This window comes from Pogona vitticeps, chromosome 4 (genome assembly GCF_051106095.1).
Source record: "Pogona vitticeps strain Pit_001003342236 chromosome 4, PviZW2.1, whole genome shotgun sequence".
Lineage (NCBI taxonomy): Eukaryota > Metazoa > Chordata > Lepidosauria > Squamata > Agamidae > Pogona > Pogona vitticeps.
Window position 1 is genome coordinate 182,658,449 of NC_135786.1, and position 17,693 is coordinate 182,676,141.

Sequence of the window (17,693 nt, forward strand, 5' to 3'; positions counted from 1 at the left end):
AAGCAGGGGGACAATATACAGCCTTGTCGTACTCCTTTCCCAATTTTGAACCAATCAGTTGTTCCATATCCAGTTCTAACTGTTGCTTCCTGTCCCACATATAGGTTTCTCAGGAGACGGATAAAGTGGTCAGGCACGCCCATTTCTTTCAGGACTTGCCATAGTTTGCTGTGGTCCACACAGTCAAAGGCTTTTGCATAATCAATGAAGCAGAAGTAGATGTTTTTCTGGAACTCTCTGGCTTTCTCCATAATCCAGCGCATATTAGCAATTTGGTCTCGAGTTCCTCTGCCCCTTCGGAATCCTGCTTGTACTTCTGGAAGTTCTCGGTCCATATATTGCTGAAGCCTGCCTTGTAGGATTTTGAGCATAACCTTGCTAGCGTGTGAAATGAGTGCAATTGTCCAGTAGTTGGAGCATTCTTTGGCACTGCCCTTCTTTGGGATTGGAATGTAGACTGATCTTTTCCAGTCCTCTGGCCACTGTTGAGTTTTCCAGACTTGCTGGCATATTGAAAGTAGCACCTTAACAGCATCATCTTTTAAGATTTTAAATAGTTCCACTGGAATGCCATCACCTCCACTGGCCTTGTTGTTAGCCAGGCTTTCTAAGGCCCACTTGACTTCACTCTCCAGGATGTCTGGCTCTAGGTCAGCAACTACATTATTTGGGTTGTCCGGGATATCCAAATCTTTCTGATATAATTCCTCTGTGTATTCTTGCCACCTCTTCTTGATGTCTTCTGCTTCTGTGAGGCCCCTTCCATTTTTGTCCTTTATCATGTCCATCTTTGCACAGAAGGTTCCTTTGATATCTCCAATTTTCCTGAACAGATCTCTGGTTTTTCCTTTTCTGTTATTTTCCTCTATTTCTTTGCACTGTTCATTTAAGAATGCCCTCTTGTCTCTCCTTGCTATTCTTTGGAAGTCTGCATTCAATTTTCTGTAACTTTCCCTATCTCCCTTGCATTTGTTTCCTTTCTCCTCTCTGCTATTTGTAAGGCCTTGTTGGACAGCCACTTTGCTTTCTTGCATTTCCCTTTTTTTGATATGGTTTTTGTTGCTGCTTCCTGTACAATGTTTCGAGCCTCTATCCAAAGTTCTTCAGGCACTCTGTCCACCAAATCTAGTTCCTTAAATCTGTTCTTCACTTCCACTGTGTATTCATAAGGGATTTGGTTTAGATTATACCTGAGTAGCCCAGTGGTTTTTCCTACTCTCTTCAGTTTAAGCCTAAATTTTGCTATGAGAAGCTGATGATCAGAGCCACAATCAGCTCCAGGTCTTGTTTTTGCTGACTGTATAGAGCTTCTCCATCTTTGGCTGCAGAGAATATAATCAATCTGATTTCGATGTTGCCCATCTGGTGATTTCCATGTGTAGAGTCACCTCTTGTGTTGTTGGAAAAGAGTGTTTGTGATGATCAGCTTGTCCTCTTGACAAAACTCTATTAGCCTTTGCCCTGCTTCGTTTTGAACTCCAAGGCCAAACTTTCCTGTTGTTCCTTTTATCTCTTGACTCCCTACCTTGGCATTCCAGTCCCCTAGAATGAGAAGAACATCTTTCTTTGGTGTCAGTTCTAGAAGGTGTTGTAAATCTTCATAGAATTGTTCAATTTCAGTCTCCTCAGCAATGGAGGTTGGTGCCTAAACTTGGATTATTGTGATGTTGAAAGGTCTGCCTTGGATTCGTATTGACATCATTCTATCATTTTTGAGATTATATCCCATTACAGCTTTTCCCACTCTTTTGTTGACTATGAGGGCTACTCCATTCCTTCTACGGGATTCTTGCCCACAATAGTAGACATGATAGTCATCTGTGTTGAATTCACCCATTCCTGTCCATTTTAGTTCACTGACGCCCAGGATGTCAATGTTTATTCTTGCCATCTCCTGTTTGACCACCTCCAGCTTACCAAGGTTCATAGATCTTACATTCCAGGTTCCTATGCAGTATTTTTCTTTGCAGCATTGGATTTTCCTTTCACTTCCAGGCGCGTCCACAGCTGAGCGTCCTTTCGGCTTTGGCCCAACCACTTCATTAGCTCTGGAGCTACTTGTACTTGTCCTCCACTCTTTCTCAGTAGCATGTTGGACGCCTTCTGACCTGAGGGTCCCATCTTCCAGCGTCATATCTTTTAGCCTTTTGTTTCTGGTCATGGGGCTTTCTTGGCAAAGATCCTGGAGTGGAATTGCCGGTTCCTACCCCAGGTGGATTGTATTTAGTCGGAACTCTCCACTATGACCTGTCCGTCTTGGGTGTCCCTGCACGGCATAGCCCATAGTTTCTCTGAGTTGCTCAAGCCCCTTCGCCACGACAAGGCAGCAATCCATGAAGGGGATTTAACTTAAACTGATTTAACTTAAAACAGTAAGAACCAGTGACGAGGGAAGCTGGATGCTGTTAATTGTCAAAGGTGAACTTGAATAAAAAGTTTTTCATCTGCTGCCAGAAGAAGAGCAGGGAAGGGGCAGAAGAAGTCTCTCTCGGTAAGCAGTTCCACAGCCTGATGTGTCCCATGAAGACCCTCTCTTGAGTCGCTACCAGCTGGGTCTGCAAAAGTGGTGGAACCATGAGCAAGGCCTCTTGTGCCTATTTAAAGCCCAGACAGGTCTGTATGGGAGGATACAGACTTTCAGATAATCTGGAACCAAGTCATCAAAAGCTTCATATGCTATAACCACCAATTTGAATTGTGCCTGGAAAAGACAGGTAGCCAGTGAAACTCTTGGAGTGAGTTATACGCTCCCCGTAACTGACTTCAGTTAGCAGTCTGACTGCACTATTTGGATTGGCTGAAGTTTCTGAACAATCTTTAAAAGTAGCCCTCTTCAAAAGCAGCCTCTTTTAAAGCTCCCCTCCCCATCATTACAATTATTCAGTTGGAATACAGACAATTCCATATTCTGTTAAAGCCCTATACAGGTTGAGTCCAGGCTATTTGAAGGATCGTATCAGCCCATATGAACCTTCTCGGTTTTTAACATCTTTTGGGGAGGGTCTTCTCTTGGTTCCACCACCTTCCCAAGCTTGTTCGGTAAGGACACAAAACAGGGCCATGTTGGTCACCTTCCTCTTCAGGCAGAGACCTTCCTCTTCAGACAGAGTTTTAAATGGTTGTCTCAGGAATGCTGTTTTCTTTTATTAATTTACAGATTTTTAAATGTTTCAAAATTGTTTTTAATCTTGGTTTTTAATCTTATAGGTTTAATTGTTTTTAATATGTATTTGTATAGAATTCTAAAACTGTTTGTTTCATAGTTTTATCTGTTTTGAGCCACTGTGGACCCCCTATGGATTGATCGGTGGCATATAAATAATATAAAAGTAGTTTCCAGAACAGGGGCGACTGCACTCCTTCTTTAACTGTGCAAATCCACTCCTGGGCACCACTGAGACCTAAGCATCCCTGCTCAGGGATGAAACAAGGAGCACACTTAAGCTGTGAACGTGATTTGTCAGGGAAGTTCAACTACATCCAGCAGAGGCTGAAGGATAAATCAACATTTGTGTAAATCTTGATCCAACAGCTTTATTCCAATTGGGCTCAACAGGATTAATGATTTAGACCTTAATCAAGTTTAAGATTCAGATTAAAGAAAGCCAGACAAAAGAGCCTGTTGATTTCTACTCTTCTCTTTATAATATTTATCATAATTCTGAATATATGGCTGAATCTCTGTTGTGGCCATCATTCCAAGTATACAACTGGAATGATGTCTTTGGCACTGGCAAATCAAATCACTGTTGACTGAAAGCGTCTATTGATGATTTTGGGGTGCATGCAATTTTGTCATATTGTGTATGAGCCGTGCACCCCCCAAAATTGCGAAAAGAAGACTTCAGTTAGTCACAGTTTGCTGTTAATGTCATTCTTACACAGAGCTACACAACAGGATTTCAGCTTAAAAATAGCTCAAAAAGTGAGTAATAGTGAATGCATGCATATGTTTTATAAAGCTATTTTTATGGACTACATGCTTTTATATGTGTTCAACATTTTAAAAATTGCATATGTGTGAATGGCTGACTTGTATTCTAAAGGTACTGTATCTTAAAAATGGGTGAGAAACTGAAATATCAACAACTGTTCAAATTATAATATATAAAGCAGCAATATTATGTATACTTACAAAAAAAATGCCATGGGTCTGACATTATAGGACTCCCTATTTCTCAAAATTAGGCAGTGCCACAAGCAAATTTTAGTGGTCACATCTACAGCTTCTTTGTATAGTCAAGGCTACATGAAAATTCTTTTAGACATTTTTAAACCAAGGATCATGATCCTGAAGTAGTCACTCGTCACTTCTGTTCTTCCATAAGAAGGTTATTCTGAATTTTTCCTGTTTTCCAAGGTAGCAGGCTGAACTCAGAATTTTCTCCCATGAACAAAAGGCTTCCTTTCATCCATGGGAGGCTCTTGATTTAGTGAAAGTGACAGAGTGGAATGCTTCTTTCGCATGTTATAAAGAGCTTCATTTAATCAAACTGAGTTAAATCATAAGTGCAGATATTTTACTTACCTATTTGGTAGGTAACATAAAACTTGTCTAAATATATATATGTAGAGAGAGAGAGATAAATGCAGGAGACTATTGTAGCTCAGTTTCCTTCATCTACTCAAAAGGAACCCAGTTTGTGTGTGTAGGACTGGAGCCTTCAGACCTTCATAACAACTCATGCTATAGAACGTGCAAAGCAGAATATAAATGAAGCAACGTGAGAAATAAGCCTATTATAAGGTATCAGAAAGTACCATCAATACCTGATAGTCTCTTATTTTTACTTAATATTTCCTATAAAATAGTAGCAAACAAAATGACATTGTTAATTCACTCAGCAATGCAAGTGCATTTCTGAAAGATCTCAACTTCAGGTAGGCTTTAAATTTGAAGATAATGTATCCCCTTTTTTATCACAGTAAGAAACATGCATCAATGACATTGTATAATGCGGTACATTTTCTATTGGGGCCAGCTTGTATTTGTGTTGTTTTTTTTAAATACTGCTTGAGCTCACAATCCTAAAAAGCTGGCAGTAATCTTAAAAAAAAAAACCCAAACAAAAACCAAAGGATTGCTAAATCCTGATAAGAAGATTGGTGACCTATTCCTCATTCTGGAAACAGACCAAATTAGGGCCTTTGCCCATGACTTCAGCAGCAGCAATCTCATCAGAACTAGAATCATATACTCCGGCTGCAGCATAATAAAAGCAGTTTCTTAAAACTTATTAACAAATGTATATCCAACTTCCCCATTAGAACTCCACTAGTTCCATCCATAACACCAGTGCTCACTCTTCTCAATCAGCCCAAGTATTCATCTGACCCAGTCATCTTGTGACTTACATTGCAGTATCAGTACTATCTTCACAAAATTTCTTCTTTCCGATTTTTATGTATCACATAAGGATTATAACTCCCCCACAGAAGTAAAAAACTCTGGTAACATCTTTGGACTAAAATTTCCATCATTCTTTAGCCGGTATGAAAAGTTAAGATGCAGGAGATAATGGCCAAAATCCTGTTGCTTAGTGTAATAAATTGTACTAGAATAGACTCATTGAATCAGCGGGGATTTTGTGAGTCAATTCTTCTGTACTTTGTATTGATTGAAATGGGTCTACTCTAACTGGAACTTAATATGTTAAAGTAAGTCATAGAGCAAGCCCATTTGAACTGATGGAACTTATGATGTTATTCACTTACCAAATCACCATTGATTCAGTGAACCTACTCTAATGCAATTGGCTATACTAAGCAACAGGATATTACCCAATATATCCAGATAATTAATTTCGGAAATCAGTAGTGTCTGTGTTAGTTTTTCTGGCTCTTTCCATTCCAGTGAACAGAATACAATGTCCAGATTCCCCCAGATAACATGCCCAGTTGTGGTAATATTCTAGTCTTTTATTTAAGTGGGAATATCAGTAACATACGTGCAAAATTTCAGGTTTATAACTGGTTCCATTTCAGAGATCTTTAAGACAAACCAATCAACCTTCAGTTTTATTTATAAGATAGTTGTTATGCTGATTTAGAAAAACAGGTGCTTAACATCTGTTTAAGCACGGAAATTGAAACGAAGCAATCAATCCGACAAAAAGGAAATGATTATAGAGAATGTTTACATATCCTAGGTGCTTTTAGTAGTGTATCATATTGCACACTTATATGCATTTTGTAAATAAATAGTATTGACAAACATTTCCTTGGTGAATTATGAAAGTTGTTGAACTGTGAATAATTTAATAGTTATGCAGATGTTCCATTGGTGATGAAAATGAAGCAATAACATTTACCCATTGCTTAACAGCCTTGTGAACTGCTATAGAAATATTACATTTACTTCTTTTTTCAAAAGGGTGTTACCAAATTCTCAACTATTTTCAGCCTTTTCATTATGTACTGAAGCATGATATGATCACACTATGGAAGCTTCTGAAGAGAAAGTTGCTAGTCTTATTGGTCAAAGGCGTTGTGAAGCTATTCCATTTTTCCATTCTAATCTTTTCTGGTGGTTTTGATTGTTTCTTGATTTTGCTTTGTTTCTTGAGAGGGGCTAATAAAATGTTAGAAAAAGAAATAATGGAAAACCAAAGGGCCATTATACTTGGATGACAAAACTGTGGCATGTGTGTGTAATATCCTGTGAAGTCACAACCACTTTATAGCATCCCTAATAGGGGCTTCAAGGTAAGCGAGATACTCAAGGAGTGTTTTCCCCCATTCCTGCCCCCCCTGTGATTTCCCATAGCCAAGTGTGAATTTGAGTCAAAGTCTCCGAATTCACAGTGTCACTTTATCTATTACACCACCTTAATATATCACCATAAACTTCCTTGTTTGGGCAGGCAAGCTACACAATGAAAAAAAAGCATAAGCTGGAAACATAATTTAAAAGTGGTAAGGATATTAGTGTTTTCACAATCCAGAACCATATGGGATGAAGAACAGGAATGATACGTGGCCACATGCTTAAAATGGACAGAGCAATTAATATTACATGGTCTAAGTCCCTAAAAGTGCTTGAAATATTGAAAGAAAGAAAGAAAGAAAGAAAGAAAGAAACTGGCCACAAGGGTAGCATTTATATATATAAAATGAGACAATTTTTTCATCTACATGCTAACAATTTGTACAAATCATTTCCTCTATTTAAGGCACCAGTTCAGCAGCTATTTAGTGGACCAATCTCATAAAGTGGTGTTGGACACCTTGGTTTTGTCTTATTCCCTATGTTTTTTAAGATATACATGGAACAATATGATGGAAGTGAATGTACTTCAAAATTGAACCTTTTATCAATGGTGACGTGATTTGCTAGAGCTCATGACATCATTCCTGTTGCACACCTGGAGCTGTGCAAAAGAGTTTCAGCCATAATATTCAGAGTTATGATGAATATCATGAAGAGTAGAGTAGAAGTATTTGCCTGACTTTCTTTAATCTGAATCTTGTCCCTGATTAAGGCCTAAATCATTGATCCTGTTGAGCCCAATTGGAATAAAGCTCTACGATCAAGATTTACACAAATGTTGATTTATTATTATTAATTGATTGATTCCTTAAGCCTTTTGCAGTTGGAACGAGAAACTGGATACAAGTGCAAATGGCTTAGTCATTTATTCATGCCTAAGTGATATGTGTTGTAATGGTGAATCACCACTAATTAACAAGTTGTTGGTTGCACTCCTAGTCACATGTGTGGTTGCACAACAGACATACGCTCAGAAACAACACTGATACCTTGTCAATTAACATCAGTTCACGAACAAGTGTTTCACTTATCACTAGTTTGATTCTGGCAATATTAATATGCCACTTTGGGTCTCACCATGATTAATACTAGTAATGAATTTCTGACATGTCTGTATTTTTGTATTGAGTAAATACAATGCTAGCGAGTATGTTCTGTAAATACTTGTTTAAAGCCATTAAAACTTATGAGGGTTTAAAATGAAAGTGCATGCATATGGAGTGGGAATAAAATAGCAGTCTGTCTCCAGAGGGAGAACAAAACAGCTGTTCTAGTGTTAAGAATGGTGTTGATGGGATATTTTACTGCTGTCACAAAAAGTATATATTAAGATAATAAAATGGCTAGAATGTAATTGGAGCGTGCTTTGAATTATCATCCAAAGGGCTTAAAATTTATAGATTATTTGGACTTCTTGTAAATAAGAGTTGCATTGAGATTTGAAACATCTGTACAGTCACAAAACATGGCAGGTACACTGCCTGCTGCCTGGAAGTCAAGACTTCTTTTACTGACCCACTATAAACACTGTGAAATCGTTCAGCTGGAAAGGCTGGACATGTGCTGTTACTGCTCTGCAGACAAACTCATTCTGACAACTGACTAAACCTCCAGGCCCATCCCTATTGCAGGGATAATTATCGTAGGTGTAGAGAAAGGCGGACTGTTGTTTTTTATGTTCAGAAATTGCTGCCTTAGATAAGCAAACATATGCCTGCACATAAACATTTTAATTTTTAGCTGTGTTCTGTGATAAATAAGAAGACAGTGGTATAAGTGATTTAGTATAAAGAGAGAGGTCTGTATCATAGCACTTGTTTTAATTTCTGTCAGGTCAAAAGCTGAAGTGACATAATGAGAATAGATGATTGATTGGTTTTGTTGTAGCTGAGTAAAACCCATGCAGTAATACAATTCCCCTGATCTAAGTGAGAGTATTATTAGGACTAAAAACCCATTTCTTGAGTTTTTCAGTAGCTCTTGTCAGACTCTGGAATTCTGCTTCTTTGTTGTCCTTCCACCATAAGAAAGATATTTTTTATTCATATAATATTATGTGTCAGTTACAAGATCTGTTGTTCATAAAGTTATGTCCATGGGCTGTATGAACAGTCTGAAGCTTGCACAACTGAACGTTCTCTTTCTTTCTCTTCAGGCTCTCCTCCTCTCCATACCTCTAAAAGCTCTCCAGAAAGTTAGGGTCCAGTCCCAGTTTTGCACATCTACATGAGCTTCATTTTTTTGCCTAGTGTAAAATACTGAGATTCAATAATAATCAATTTGCAAAAAATGTTTTTATCTTATTTTATGTGCATTATACATAATTAATGCTCAAGTGATGGAAAAACATTTAATATTTTGCTACTATTAAGAGATACTCTGAAAATATTCCCTAGTATTGAATCAGAATAATTGTTTTTATAGTTATAAGCAAAACCTAATTTCCTACCTGCTTCTTTGTGTCTCCTTAATTTTATTCACATGTTATCACTAAGATATATGGGCAAAGTGTAATACTTTTAAGTTCTATGGGGCGATTTGCTTATTTAGATAACTATTGATGAACCTTGCAAACACAATTTCACAAAGTGAGTATTTTCTTATCCACAGTAACTATATATAATAGACAAAATGAGCCATTATAACAATAAGAAAATGCTACATTTTGTGCACCCAAGTCCTAGGCAACAGCACCAATACAGAAGTTGCTAGTAGAAGTGCAAAGTGTAAGTGTAGCCTTGAATCCACATTCAGATCAAATCCAGTACATGTTCCTCAACTGGGTTGGAAGTCCAATATATAGAAGAATCAGCTCCACATGTGGAACCTTCAAAACCTGAGAATAAAATATCAGTTCAGTTACATATACATGAATTCACTAGGAGGATTCATTTCTCCAACACAAGCATATAGGAATTATACCTAAACCAAGTTGGCAAGGGCCACAACAGTCCAAGTGGCAACAGCAACCATTTAATGTTTAATATTGTTTACTGCAGATAGGATAAGGAAGCTACTTACATAGAGTTTGTGTTTAATCTAAGAAAGGGATCATAAATAAAAAATACTGTGACAATAGTCAAACTTCTCCTGTCTTCTCTCCTCATAGTGCTGTAATGTCCACATTCTTCCAAACCTATATAAGGTATCCTCATTTTATGACTCCCATTTATCTCAAACATTTCAGGTAATGCTCAAATTCCAACTCCTGATGTTGCTGTTTCCATCAAAAGGGAAGCCTTCACTGGCATTAATGAGTGCTTACCTGATGATGCAAAGAACAGCTAGGAAGTTTTTTTCATTATCACTTATGTGCATGTGTGTGTGTGTCCCTTTACTCTGAGTGTTGCTTAGACTTTGTACCATCCAAAAGTACACATTAATTTCATTCTCACAATTCCTTTTTATATATGTGATGGATATGTTTGTTTATTTATTATTATTATTTTAAATATTTTATCCCATCTTTGTCCTTAAAAAGGACTCAAGGTGGCTTGCATCATTAAAAGGGATAGTATTCAAAAGCTAAAAACAGTAAGTATACAAATATTTTTTAAAGTATTAAACAAATATATTAAAAGCAGTAAATAAAAACAATACTATAACACATTTAAAACCACAGAGCACAACAATACATTTAAAAACACTTCCTAGATCATCAGTCATTGAGGCTAAGCTGATGTTATTTAACAGGACTGTATGGTGTGTGTAAATACATACCTGCTAACATTGTACTGTTGTGTCATTTTCTTCCCCACCCATTAGCAGTGCTAGAAAGACATGTATTCTGATGTGATCACTAGAAATCTGATTTCTCAAGTAATAATTAAACCAATCATAATTATTTTAGAGCCTACCAAGGCAGTTCAATACAAGAACCTGTGATTACTCTCTTCTTAAATGCAAATTATGAAGGACACTTTTCGTAAACAAGATATATATAATAAGAAAAGTGCAGCATTCTCCAGTTCTGTGGTTGGCACGACAATTTTATTCACATGTATTCTTATGGAGTGAAATTTCCTGGATATTCTAGAAATATGATGTAAGAATGAATCCTGAGAAGTTGAAAATTTATTCTATTTTATGATGTGAATAGAAGAAGTTGAAGTTTATTGATATGCTATGGATTTTAAGGTTTATCTGCGTGGAATGATGGTAGTGACACAATAAGAAGAACACACATTTAAAGAAAGGCTTGAATAACAAAAAGAAACAGCAGAAGTGATTGGTGGAGGCAGATGACTGGGTTACAGAGACAGCTAAGAGAATATGAGAGAAGCAACACCAGCAGTAAAATAAAAACAGGATCACTAAATATTCTTTCAGATTTATTAAGAAGAAAAATGCTTGGGGAGCCAGAGTGTGTCACCTTTTCTATCTGCTGTTAATCTGTCAAATAGAAACAACAAAAGTTATGATACAGTTTAAAAAAATAGTTTCATTGTCTCAGGATAGTTTTTGAAAAGTAGAATTGGTCTCTTGCCAGATTGTTGACTTCAGACCAGGTTTTGATTAGTAATGCTAGCAGAGAGAATAACTGATTGGAGTGTAACCCTATTGGTTCTATTGATTTACTGTTTAAACAAGACTCCTATTAAAAGATATGTGTGGCTGGGAGAAGAGCCAGCCAGTGTTGCCTCAGGCAAGCTACACAGTCCCAGAATGGTGGATTGGTAAAACACTGCTAAGTACTTTATACCTAGAAGACCCTAGAAGGGGTCACCATAAGTTGGAATTGACTTGAAGGCACATGGTGATTATTGTTACATTACTCAATATGGATCTTGTCTGATTAAGCTGGAGTTAAAAAAAATGCACTCTATCTATCTGTCTGTCTGTCTGTCTATCTATCTTATCTTTATTTTATTTTATTTAAAATATTTTACACTCCCCCTTTCTCCTTGAAAATGACCCAAGGCAGCTTACAACATTGAAAGACAATACAGTGGTGCCTCACACAACGATGTTAATTGGTTCCAAAAAAATCAACGTTGTGTGAAACATCGTTCTGTGAAACACCATTTCTCATAGGAATGCATTGAAAACCGGTTAATCCGTTCCAATTGGAACGGATTGCCATCGTTCAGTGAAAATCCCCATAGGAAACATCGTTGAGTGAAACAATGTTTCCTATATTGGAATGTATTGAAGCCGACTCAATACATTTCAATGCCTTTGCGAAGTCCTTTTTCGCTCCTGTAAAAGTGTCTTACAATGTTTGGAAGCTGTTTTAAATGATTGCAATGGTTAGTCCACCTCCTGAAACCTATGCAAACTGATTTTGGTGTTGTTCTGACACTTCGTTAATTTATGATGATTTTTTGTTTTTTCCATTGGAAACCATTAGACAGACCATCCAATGGTTTCCAATGGAGAAAATTCAAAAAATCATCATAAATTAACGAAGTGTCAGAACAACACCAAAATCAGTTTGCGTAGGTTTCAGGAGGTGGACTAACCATTGCAATCATTTAAAACAGCGTCCAAACATTGTAAGACACTTTTACAGGAGCGAAAAGGGAGATCGTTGTGTGAAAATCCCCCATAGGAAACATTGCTGTGTGAAGCAGCAAATTTAACAGAAAAAGGCATCGTTGTGTGAATTCATCGTTGTGTGAGGCACTCGTTGTGCGAGGCACCACTGTATTTAAAGTTGGAAAACAATAAGTATACAATGGTGGTTAACTTCATTAAGACAATATGTAAAACTAAGAAAAATGAGTATAAAGAGGCATCTTACATCATTAAAAGGCAATATTAAAGCAAAGAGCAATAAATATACAAATATTTTTAATATATTTTTAAAACACCACTCTGAGAAATGGAAAACACAAGTAATACTAAAACTCCAGTCATTGCAGTAATGCATAACAATCCATCTAAAAATCATACACAGGTGACTAGGTACTGAGGAAAGGCAGCCTGAAGAGAAAGGTTCTTGCCTGTTTGGGGAAGGACAGCAAAAATGGGGCCGTTCTGACTTCCTGTGTGAGAGAGTTCCAAAGTCTGGGAGCAGCAACAGCGAAGGCCCTCTCCTGTATCCCTATCAGATACATCTGTGAATATAGAAAATATATTGTGGAAAATATATTGATAAGAGAATTTTTAATATGTTGAGGAGAAACTGCTATTTTAGAGTTTTGATTACCTGCTGTACATAAATCTTGAACGAATGTATGTTTCTCAGTTAAGTGCTTGCCTTCTCCAGTTCTCCTGGAAAGCAACTTAATTTAAACAGCAGTTGTTTATTGTTCTTCATTAAAGCAGACAGCTGTGCAAGACTGCAGATCTGGCTGTTGAAATGTCTGATTTTTTTTTTACCTTGCCTAATGTTTTAAGTGACAATATATGTATTTTTATAATGCGCATGCAAAAAGATGCAAATAGCACTATTTGGACTTATTTTCCTGAGCCAGATAAATGTTTAGGTATATATGTCCCAACACTCCTTATGCTTCAGCTTCCGTTTGTCTTTGCTGATACAGATACTTGACTGACAGAATGGAAGGCTGAAAAAGTGCAGAAAAGCTTTGTGTGTGCTTATGCATTTATGTCATGTTTTGGGATCACCTTTCCTCTTAGTGGCCTCAAAATGAAACATCACAGTACTGGATATCCATTAGGAAATAACTCTTTGCTCCACTGTAGGCCTTTGCACTTCCCAAACCTGGCTCTGATGAGTTTTCCAGTCCTCCTGAGTAGGTTTTGGGGACGTGCAGGAGGGGTTATGCTTTGAAGAGAATTTGCTTTTCCATTTCTGTTCATGGAAGTTGCTTCATCAGCTGAATGAAAACATTGGACTCCATCCATTTATATTTCAAGTCAATACACATTTAAAACAATGAAGACAATAAATTTCATAATCCACCAACGTTTGTTCAGTAACATCGTTCATGCTTTTAGTTGTCTACAGTGTTTGTTACCTAGCTCCCAAGAACTGTATTGATTTTCAGAGTCTTTTATTTTTGAAACTCTTAAACATTTCCTTTTCTTCTCTCTCCTTTCTCTTTCTCTCTCTTTTCTTGTAGAAACGTTCCAAGGGCCAAGTGCTGTTTGACAAAGTGTGTGAACACTTGAACCTCTTGGAGAAAGACTACTTTGGGCTCACATATAGGGACATGGAAAACCAAAAGGTAAAATTAGCCAAGAATTTTAAAAATCTATTGGGAATGGAGGAAAGAAATAAGAATATTAAATAGCAGCTGAAATCAGTAAGATTGAGATGGCATTTGAAACTTGTTGTTTGTTAGAAGTTCAGAAATGATTCTTCCCTGCAAAAGTGTAATTGCATCTAATTTTAAAATGGTTGACATTATAAACTAGGATACAGTTCACTGAACCACTCATATATGATGCGATACATTTTTGTTCTTTATTCAGACCCACAGAGATTTCAAAAATAAATTAGAACTCTAGCTACAGATGTTTCCTTGATGCAAGTTAAGGTTAATGCTGTGATACGTAGTCTCATGTATTATGTTTACCAGTTTACCCTGAAGTCTCTCATTACTTTGGCATTACTTTTAAGTTGGTCCTAACACATATAGCTTCAGGGCTTTTGAATGTGTGTTATCTGCAGTGAAGGTGCGTAAGACACAAAACTGCTAAGAATTCATGAGCCAATGCCCCTTTGCCGCTCTGCAGCCTGTATGTAGGGTTCGGCACAGTACATCTTGTATTACAGTAGGTAAGAGCAGATAGCCCAGACTTGGAACATGCACTGAGGTCAGAAAAGAGCTCATACTATTGTAGAAGAACAGAACTCTGTGTTGTGGAAATTGTTGGGTGGAATATTCAAGAGAACAACAATTTATGCTAACAAGTGCACTTCTGTGATTCTTATGGTTAGTGCTGTCTCTTTGAAATATCAGTTTCCTCACTGTAGCCCACCCAAAGCGACACAACATAAAAGTGAACATGTCATTACATTTGCTTCCTAACTTGTGTGAGTAAGCTGATACTCTTCATTAGCCTGTTAATCCTTATGATCCTGTTCCAAGAGAGGCCACATCCATTAAAAAAATCCACACTGGGACTGATCTTCCTCTTTCTGATTTGCTGTCGATGTCAGAAATTAAAAATAATTTTCAATATTAAGGATTCTCTTCTGTAACATATAGTAATGGGCAAAGGTCTCTCTTGACTTCAGCCATAGTAATTATTAGCATATTACTGGAGACTTTTGTTTCTAAATTTAGGACAACAGAACATGAATCAGACAAAGTTAAGTGCTTTGGGCCCCATTGTTTTTACTGAGCGTTTTAAGTTTATGCTTTTTCTTTGCACTTAACAGAGCTTTAAAGTATTTAACTCCAAATTGATTTGCTCCATTTTTTACTTAATATGCCTTTTTAAACAAACTGTATGTCTGATTCCTATATTTAAAATGCTTCTTTTCAGAATTGGTTGGACCCAGCCAAGGAAATAAAAAAGCAGATTCGAAGTAAGTTGTAATAAATAATTTATTGGAGGTGATCTGTACCGGGGGCGGGGGGGAAGCGCCAGTTTACTGAATGTGTAAGGAAACCCAAACATACTAATAATAACAGTTTCAAAAGTATGGTGTGCATATAAATAGTGTGTATATATAATGTTTGCATTTAATGTGTTTAATTTAATCAACAGCTATTGTTGATGCTGTATAGCTGTAATACATACTCTACGCGAAATCTGTATTATACTAAGTATATATAATAAAGCTGTCAGCTGAGAGAAGAAGGAAAATGGCATGGGATATACAAGCAAGCAGAGATTTAGGTAGCGGTGAGGAAACAGGATGTATTTTTGATATTCAACTACACCATACAAGAAACTGCAACATATTATTTCAGTTTAGTGCTGGTGGTGTTAGAACTCCTTATCTGGAAACTGTTTTCAAAAGAAAACATAGCTAAGTTGGAAATCATTACTGATCTTTAATGAAGAGCGAGACTTCATTCGGCAAATAATTAGGGTGCCTTGAAATGGCAGCAGATGAATTGTTACATAATGCTTTACTGTTGTACAGTAGTAGAATCTAACGGTAAGGGAAGGCGGGAATATCTCCTTCACATTCCATGAGCATCCCAAAAAAATACATCTGGAGAGCTGGGAAATCCTTCAGAGACAAGTTGTGGGAGTTGACTAGAGCTGCACAGGATTGGGGAGGAGAAGGGAAGAAAGTTACATGACATATTTGAGGATCATGTTGGATTTTGACCCACTGTATTTTTGCTGTCAACCAAGGGGATAGATGCATGTGGGCTTTTTCTGGCCTTCATCACTGTGTACTTTAACTTGACAGAACAGTGCCACTTATTGCTTTGCCTCTGGCAGGAAAATGTCTTATGCCAATCCTTTCCCTGTGTGTGACCAACTTCAGGGTCAGTGCTGTTCTAGCAGCACCTTTCTCTTTATGGGTTACTTTAGGGGCTCCCCAAGTAAAATGAAAGTAGGCTCCAAAAATCTTTAGCTTTGTTCAATTATGGGGAAGAGTGAAATGATCACAAATGTGATTTGTGCTGCTTAGGGCAATCCTTTTTTCTCCCCCACAAAAACTTTGGAATAGTATTGCCCAGGCAAAATACTATGTGACAAGCTTATGAGCTGGTTTCAATCAAGATGACTACTCTGTAGTGACCTGCAGATAGCTACGCTGGAAAAATGGCAAGTCAAGTTTTGTTCACACATTTGTGGGGAAGGGGGATCATTTCCTGAAAGCCAACAGTGAGGATTCAGCTATAGGGAAAAGGCAGCAGGAAAGCAGGTTCTTTTGGTCCCATCGGGCACTGAGGGAAAAGGCAGCAGGAAAGCAGGCTTTTTTTTTGCTGCATCGGGCACTAAGGTAGTTGGCAGCAGCAAAGTACCATGTCTTGTCCCATTGCGGGGCCGCTGGTGAGCTGAACTCCTGTAGTTTGTTCCAAGTTATGCCTACCTACTGAGGCTGTAGAACAGCTAGGAAGCTGGAATGAATAGTCTGCCAGTTTTGGGTGGGCCTGGGACAGGACAGGCCCTCTTTGGCACAGGGGATGCCCGGACAGGCTTGTGGGGGGGGCTTGAAACAGGCCTGGTTGGCGCTTAGATGCCCAGACAGGCTTGAAAGCAGACTCTTGCCTTCTTTGGGAACATCACATTTACCTGCATAGTTAAGTTTGCCCCCAGGAGGCAACTGAGGTTGCACAACAACAGATGAATAGGGTGGTGCTACTAACGTAACAGTGCTTAATCCACAGGGCCGCTGGGCTTCTTGAGAGGAAGATCAAATCCATGCAACGGGGTGAGCTGAGCTCCTGTACTTTGTTCCAGGTTTTGCCTACCTGAGGCAGTAGGAAGCTGGAATGAACAGCCAGGAATTAGGAATGAAGCCTGAGTGGACTTTGGAGCACTAATGTAGCCCTTTGAATAAGCAGGCAGGCTGGAAAGAAGAACCTGGCCCGATGAGCCAACTTCATCCAGCAGTCAAGATTTGGAAGGCCCTTGGCCCAATTCTTGGCACAGAATCATCAGCAGGCAAGCCCAAGGCAACTGGAGAGGGATACAGGATTTGGGGCCAACATGGCCCAAGGAGGCTGGAATTGATGCCCAGCGAGATGTGGGGATGCCCGCACAGGTTGCACATAGCAGCAACATAGATTGTGGCACTGCGGGTTAAACCGCTGAGCCACTGGGCTTGTCCATCAGAAGATCAGCACTGCAGTTTGAATCCATGCGACAGTGAGCTATGTCCCATCGCTTTTCACCCAGCTTCTGCCAGCCTTCTGGGGCAGTAGAGAAGGCCAGGAGGCCAGAATGAACAGGCGTTAATAATTAGAATGAAGCCCAAGGAGGCTGGAACCATGAAATACGTATAAATATGCATTTCTGAGATTTTTCAGAATAAATCACTCAGCGGATTCTGATCCTGGAGATAGGGAGGGACATGGCACACACAGCACATCTCAGG

At 38.3% G+C, this 17,693-nt stretch overlaps 1 protein-coding gene across 50 annotated transcripts in view; it reads left to right on the forward strand.

Annotated features, from left to right (window-relative positions):
* EPB41L3 (erythrocyte membrane protein band 4.1 like 3) overlaps positions 1 to 17,693 on the forward strand; it is a 188,543-nt gene that overhangs the window by 98,332 nt on the left and 72,518 nt on the right. For all 50 annotated transcript variants that reach the window (XM_072999605.2, XM_078391565.1, XM_078391574.1 and 47 more), the window contains exons 4-5: positions 13,801 to 13,905; positions 15,173 to 15,215. In XM_072999605.2, coding sequence (XP_072855706.2) covers positions 13,801 to 13,905; positions 15,173 to 15,215 — 148 coding nt within the window. The remainder of the gene's footprint in view (positions 1 to 13,800; positions 13,906 to 15,172; positions 15,216 to 17,693) is intronic.